We start from the raw sequence: 7,916 nt of genomic DNA, 5'->3' as shown, positions 1-7,916 counted from the left end.
CTCTCTCTCTCTCTCCCTCCCTCTCTCTCTCTCTCTCTCTCTCTCTCTCTCTCTCTCTCTCTCACACACACACACACACACACACACACACTTTTCTTTCAAGCCACACCATTACAGTAACCCTTCCTTGGCTACAAAACCCTGTGACCACTCTAAGATCAACTTAAAACACTGCCCTTCAGCTTACTATGTGGAGATGATTAGGTTCTAGACATTAACTTTGGTACATATTCCTCATAGTATATTTTATACACAGACTGAGAGCCCTGAGGGCACCAGGTCAATGAAAGAGGGATGTTATTCTATTGTACTGCACTGCATTAGTTGATAATACTTTGTGTGTGCACTCTACAGCCTACTCAGCTAGTGGAATTTAATTAGCAGTAATATATTACTGTCACGGTAATTAAAACCTTGCCTTGATTAAAAACAGAATTGTTTAATTAAAAAGAAAAGGGTTGGATCGCCTTACCTTTGTGATTGAGGAATACAGTGGCCTCACCTAATGTTCTCCGTCTGCCCATCAGGCTTGAAGGTCCGGGAAGTGTTTATCAATGTCACCAGGCAGCAGGTGGAGGACTTCCATGGGCCAGAGGACTACTGGTGCCAGTGTGTAGCGTGGAGCCACCTGGGAACGTCCAAGAGTAGGAAGGCATCTGTGCGCATAGCCTGTAAGTACCTTTGGGGGTGATCTGTGCGCATAGCCTGTAAGTACTTTTGGGGGTGATCTGTGCCCATACCCTGTAAGTACCTTTGGGGATGATCTTTGGGGGTGACCCGGGATCTTAGGAGTCTGAACATGGATTAAATACAGTTGAAGAGCTCTGTGAATATATCCTTGTCTTCTGCAGAATGTAGATGAATGGGAAGCAAGATGGACTTTTCCTACTTCCAATAAATTTAGTTCTTAAAACTCTCCTTTAAAATGCTTGGACATTTTCTGCAGAGGATAATAAGCAACTCAGTTTGCCTAAGAGATTCTGCCCGAATTTTCAGAGCTCAAATGTCTTCACACTGCCGGGAAAATATGTTCCAGGGGAAAAAAAGCCCACACAAATGCACTCTGCTTCTCCCCATCAATGTAGGCTCAGGGGGAGCCTACATGGGGCGAGCTGAGTGATGGCTGTTTATTCTACTTTCCAGCCAATCTGCAAAAATAAGGCATTAAAAACATTAAAGGGTTTTTATAGCCCGCTGTTAAGTCCTTTCTCTGCTAACCTTAAAACATGAAAATGGGTTTCAAAACTGTATTTGTTTGACCCAAGTATAACTTTTAAAAAATATATAGTTGAAAAATGATGAGAAATAAAAAGAAAGAAAGAAAGAAAGAAAGAAAGAAAGAAAGAAAGAAAGAAAGAAAGAAAGAAAATAAATTGTTTTTCTGAGGAGTCCAGGATTTCTCTATCCTGTTTCAGCATCTATGTCTTTAAAATCTGAATATGATTTATAATATATAAACTTCTCCTCCTGTCCTACCCATTCCCATTAGCCCACCTCTGTAGATCCTCAAACTGCTCCTTTTTGCACCTAGAACTGTTATAAGAAAAAAGGAAAAAAAAAAAAAAAACAAACTCAATAGAAAGAAGCTGGGAGGGGCAGGAGAGATGGTTATTGTTGTTTTATTCAAATCCTGCCTTTTGAGAGTGTCATAAAGAATATGGGACAAGAGGGATTTGTCTGAGGACTGAAGGAATCCTACATAGCAGATGTTGGTGGCTTAGGGATTAAGAATAGGAGTGAATTGCTGTTTGCAAAGACATTTATGTTTCCTCAGAAACGAAATCTCCCTCTTAAAATATGCATTTCACCTTCATAATACTGGCGATTTGGGAGGCCTCTCCTGGATGCCATGTGAGTCCTCCAAGACCAGGAAAGAGAGGTCACCTCATAAGCTGTATTCAGTGTGAGAGCCTTGGGAAACATTTTTCCAATACTTACTTAGTTAATTAAAATTAGCCAACCAATATTTTATGACGTTAATGTAGCAGGTCAACCAAGAGAGGGAGTGTGTTTGCATTCATTTGTCCCATAGTAAGTCCAGTTCTGTGTTCTCATGTGGACTCACAGGGGCCATCCAGAACCCTAGTCAAGGCGGGGTATCTGTAGTGCTCAATTCAAGTGTAGAGGAAACAGCATGAGAGTGTTCAACCCTGGCTCACTCAATTTCTGTCTTCTGAGCTCCATTCTCCACCCCCACCCCCACCCCCACTCATCAGCCTTCCTTCTCCAAGGTCCATGTCGCCTATCCTTTGAACTATTACCAATACAAATTTCCCAGTCTGTGTCCATCTTTTTGGTTGTCTCCCTCAGTTGTTGCTCACTTGATTCCTGATTGCCATGTGTCTGTCAGAACCTCATGTTTGGTTCACAAAGCCCATCAGAGATTGGTTCACACCCACCTGTTCTCATCTCTCATCACGTGGACTATACGCCACACACTTTGTCCTTTCAAATGCATGGTTGCCGCACATGTCAGCTTTGCCTTTCTGACACGCCCCCTCCACTAGTGCAGTCTGCTATTTTGCATGTGTAATGGGACAGGAGAGAAGAGCCTAGACTCCACATCCCTGCTCCATTTCCATTTCTGTTCTGCATCACCTTAGTTTTGTACAGGTGGAAAGCATAGCTCATTTTCCTCGGTCTTAATATCTCCATATGTGAATCCGTACCTATTTCCTGGAGGTGTTCTGAGCATTGCTGATATACCCGAGTACTAATTATGTAACCTAACAACACCAGTGAATACTCTCCAGCTATGACCTGATGCCCTGAGGCATACCTGATCCTCTCCTGCACTGTTTCATGGGCTGGTCTTCACTGATGCTTACTGAATGAGTCTTCTAGGTTTGCCTCTACTGTGCTGTCCCTCTCTGCATGATAAAATAAGAGATTAGGAAATATTAATAATGGAAAAGGAATTTTTCATTATGTCACTTTCCCTTTAATCATTTGACCTTCATAGACATCTGAGATCCTTTTCTGATAATAATCCTGTGACCCTCTCTAAAGATTTTAAAGGATCTGTACTTTTCATATGATAAGCTCATTTGTATATAAATATATTTTTTCAAGCAAAAATGTTAGAATATCATTATAGCCCGTATTATACAATTCACTTAATGAGTTCTCTAATAGTGTTTCCAACATATTTTTAATTTCTTCCCATGTAGCAAGTTAGAGGCTCTTTAATTTATTTAAAATTATTTATGCAAGCCAAGACATGATTTGTCATTAAATATTGCATTTGACTTGGGGACCAATGTGTATTAAAATGTAAATTGAAATTTAACTAGTGTAATGGCATCAAAAGTGTATGTGGGGGTGCCTTCAGGATCTTACTTGGATGTTTTATTCGCTTGCAGGAAAAACACTTTTAAAATGATTTTCCATTTTTATTAGACTGAGAGAAAAAGAGTTCTGACTTTTGCGTGTAAGTACTTCCTAACGAGTAGCACATTGCACATGAGGATAGTCCTCATCCTGAATAAATGAATAGGCCAATTAGATATAATTGTTACAATGTTTCTGCTTTTTAAGATTGTTTTTTAAGTAATAGAGGCATCTTAATGTGCTAAATAATCATTGGTAGATAAATGCGGTTTATGAACGTGAGGACCATCATCCAAGGGGACTTTACAATTTACTGTCATCTTTATAGAATTCAATAAACTGTTCTGTTTCAGCATCTGAGCCCCTTATGCTTCCTGCATTGAGCCAATGAGCCATTAAGGATTTAAAAATTTTTAAATTGCATTGGGCAAAAGCGCCAAGGCAACTGGGACGTTGAGCTGGGGGACATATTGACAGGAGCCTCTTGATGTGATCATGGTTACTCATCTCTATGAAACACCAGGAGGTTCTATGGATGCTGCTGCTTAGAGATGGTTTGATTTTTAAAAGGAAGCAACACTGAGAAAACTCTCCTGTTATTTTTTATGATTCATCTGTTCCTCTGAGTGGACCCTATTGGAGGTAAAAGTTACAGATACCGAGCACTGTCTTCTATGATATTCTGGATTAGACTATGGAAATATGATTAATATTGTAAATTACTTACGCTTATATTATTTATTATTTAGTTTGCTATCTACTATATTATTGTATAATATGGTTAAGGATTTTGTGAGTCTGTGAGCAGATATCATTGGGATATCTTGCCTAGGAACAAGATTTCCAAAACTCCACCAGGCACCATCATGTCAATCAGCAATCAGCATGGTCCTCATATAATGCTGAAGATTCAGTTCAAATAATTCAGGAGGCCTAGTATTGGGTCTCTAATTGAGAATTTCTACTGAGCTTCCTGTATGTGAGGGCTGCTGGTTGGTGAACGCCCTGTACCTCCAGTCCTGAGAATTTATGTAGTATTATTTGAGGCGTTTCTATTTGCCCCATTTAGGATTTCCTATGCCTGCTTTGTTCAACTTGTTGCCAAAAGATAAAGACCGTGACTGAAGGGGAAGGTCATCTAGCCATTACCAAAGTGGAACAGAGCCCCATCTGTCTGCCCATTGTATTCCCTTGCGTATTCTTACTGCTAAGCCCTGTGAGTTGCCCTCTGTTAAATAGAAACGGGGGAATCAAAATAGAAAGCTTTATGTGCATTTGAGTACTTTCTTGAGGGAAATGGCAGTTGTTTTACTCTTTCATTTCTAAGTCAGTTGTGAACTGCCTCATGGTCAAGTTCTACTGTGTGTACGCTTTTTATTGGAAGCCAGTGTGCTTGTCATCCACCTTCACTAAGATCCCCCTTAATCACACTAAGTAAGGCATAAACAGGGAGAAATTGACTGGCCAACAACTACTGGGGGCTGGAAATAGCAGAGACCTAGTTACCAAAGTGAGTTTAGGAAGGTAAAAATAGATAAATAAAGCAGCCTACATTGACCCCCACCAAGCTGGCAGAAGCCTGTCTCCAGGGAACAACTCCCACAGGCCCTCCCTCATCCGTCTGGTTCACTTGGGCTGAAAGATACATCGTGCTGTGGCATCTGCTGCTGGACTATTGTCAAAACCAGGAATACTCAATTATTCCTAGTTGTTGATTTTCATGGGTGAACATTTGGCAGCTTAGCCTTCTCTTTTAGTCTCTGTTTTTCTTTCTCTCCTTCATCTGCTCATAAGGTGTTGTGCCTGTAGCATCAAACTCTTAGTCAAGGAAACCCTTCTTGACACTTGGCTGCTCGACCTAATTTTGGACTGAGAACTATAGGAAGTATCCCTGTCTTATAATTGAGCCTGTTATAGCAAGTTGGACACTTTGAAGAATACACAGTAGGAAATCACTATTTTGTTGATTTTTTTTAAAGAGCATAATTTGAGACATGCTGAATAAAATGTAAATATGATGTTTATTTGAGAAGCTTCTAAAATATCTATGCAATTGTGGCAAGGAGTGAAGAAATTAGAAAAATCTCATTTACAGCCACAGGGCGCTCTATACTTGCATGCTGGAGTGAAACAGGATTATTTTATTTTTCTTTTGGAGGTGGTTTCCTTTTGAAAAATCAGAAAAGAAAAAAAAAACATTCAGTTGTCTCTATTGTGCAGTGCAGCTTCCTGGCTTCAGTAAGTAATTTCATATGCTGGGAACTGCTGGGGCCTCTGCCTCCTGCTAGCAACATTAAATATGGGGATAAATAAATGTTCATATACTGTAAAATTTTCAGGAGTAACCTCTTTTTCCTGTCTTGCCCCATGACGTCCTGACAGGTGTGCTGAGCTACACCTGAATGAGTGAGTGAGTGAATGAGCACTACTTAGATTCTCAACCTGTGGTTCACAGCCTCTGTGGAGGGGGGGGGGGTCAAGTGACCTTTTCAGATGGGTCACCTAAGACCTTCAGTGAACACAGATATTTATATTGTGATTCATAACATTACCAAAATTACATTTATAAAGGAGCAAGGAAAGTGATTTTATGGTCCGGGGGGTTCACAACAGCACAAGGAACTGCATTAGGAGGGTTAAGGACCACTGCCTTAGATGCTTGGGTATAAATTCTTAGGCTCAGAGGTATGGGATGCTTTCCCTGTATGTACTTTGCCTGTGTGCATTATTCTCCCAGAGAACATTCATAGCTCCGTCTCCCTGTCTCTGACTCTTTATTTTTATGTTATGCCCCTAGAGAAGGAGTATCCTACTTGTTGCCTTATACATAGACGCCAGCTTAACAAATCTGTTCACCCCACTGACCTCAACAGCGTCTTAGACCAATTTGGACATCCAAGAGCTTACTCTGGTATCCAGCTTCCAAATTTTATGGATCCAAGTTTCCATTTCTGTCTTCCCACAGAATTTTTTTTAGGACTGTTACCATGATCTCTGTAATCATAATTATTTTGAAATTACCTGTGCATTCATTTATCTATCTAGATCTATCTATATATAGAGAGATAGATAGATATAGTTTTGTTTTTTTTTTTTTTTTTTTTTTTTCGAGACAGGGTTTCTCTGTATAGCCCTGGCTGTCCTGGAACTCATTCTATAGACCAGGCTGGCCTCGAACTCAGAAATCCTTCTGCTACTGCCTCCCAAGTGCTGGGATTAAAGGCGTGAGTCACCACCTCCCATCTATCTTTTTATATTTTTGAACTGCCTCAAGGTTCCACCATTATTACCTTCACTGTTTTGACTTCCAAGTCGCAAGCAGATCTTATTATCACCTTTGTAGTGGGTACTGTCTTGAACAGCAATGCCATTCATGCAAAGCTTAACTCCTCTTCAGAAAAAGGCATCTGTTTATTGTTGATCATGATGATGTCCAGCTGTCTGGCTTTCTTATGAGACTATGGCTAATAAGAACATGGAAGAGTCATCTTTGGCTTCCCTTATCTGGAGATGACTGCATACTGTCAGCAGTGCAGTAAGCAGAGGTCAAAAGGGAATAGAAGAGATGAAACATTACAACCATGTTACACCATGTACTACATATGTGACCTCACCTGTTTACACTGCCTGCTCTGGTCCAATATTCTCTGTCCACATACTCCTACATTGTGGGAAACAGTCTTCAGTGCCTTGTATAAAATGCACAAAAGTTTGAAACCTTAATTTCTCTTTTCACAGCAAAATGTCCCCTAAAGTTAAGAAAGACAATAAGCTAGCTTTCTTCCAAAGATCAATCATTTCCCATAACCATACAATAATCTATAGGATATAAGATACTATTGAAGTGTATGAGAGGCTTAGTTTCGTAATCATATTATAAGCTGCATAAAATCATCTAGTCAAGGAATATATGTTTGCTAAAGTACAGCTGCAGTCCAGTAGCTAGGCTGCACACTGTGAGGTGCAGTTGTATCCACCTGAAACCATGCAAATGCTGTTTGCTTGTCAAGCCCAGTGCGAATGAGTGTCATGGTTGCACAGATGTGCCATGGAGACTTACAGAAGCAGAGCTGGGAGCATGCTTTCTGAGACCCAGGGTACAATGAGCAAAGTTTTGTGTTTAAAAGATATAAGTTTAGACCACGAAAATCAGCCTTTTGAAGCATGAGTTGAGCCCTGTGAAATTATCTGTGAGCCAACTCTGAAAACTTAGGCCATATATGTAGTAATTGTTTTTTTTTTTTTTTTAAGTGAAATAACTGGCCTTGGAAGCCTATAGATATCCTCAAATTATGTCATACAAGATTTAGAGTGTTGTTTTTACTATAAAGCCAGCAACAGAATCTAGGTATTAAGGTGACAAATGACTGTATAGCCTGGAACCAGACATGACCAGACATGAACAGTGGAGCACTGTTCCTGCTATAGAATTGCCTCATGCACTGTACATGGAGAAGAAGAGGATATATGTCTGACAGTGACATTTGCGACTATATACGTACGTTAGATACCTAGGTAAGATGTCAGGCAGGTTGCTTACAAATTAAACGATGATATCAAGAGTAAGTGGAGTCAGTTCATGGGTA

The 7,916-nt window shown here is 40.1% G+C and overlaps 1 protein-coding gene across 9 annotated transcripts in view; it reads left to right on the top strand.

Moving 5' to 3' along the window:
- Positions 1-7,916, top strand: part of Unc5d (unc-5 netrin receptor D) — a 541,037-nt gene that overhangs the window by 314,693 nt on the left and 218,428 nt on the right. For all 9 annotated transcript variants that reach the window (XM_021169826.1, XM_021169827.1, XM_021169823.1 and 6 more), the window contains exon 3: positions 528-671. In XM_021169826.1, the coding sequence (XP_021025485.1) occupies positions 528-671 (144 nt within the window). The remainder of the gene's footprint in view (positions 1-527; positions 672-7,916) is intronic.

The sequence above is a fragment of the Mus caroli genome, chromosome 8, assembly GCF_900094665.2.
Source record: "Mus caroli chromosome 8, CAROLI_EIJ_v1.1, whole genome shotgun sequence".
NCBI lineage: Eukaryota > Metazoa > Chordata > Mammalia > Rodentia > Muridae > Mus > Mus caroli.
This window is presented reverse-complemented; position numbering and strand designations above follow the sequence as displayed.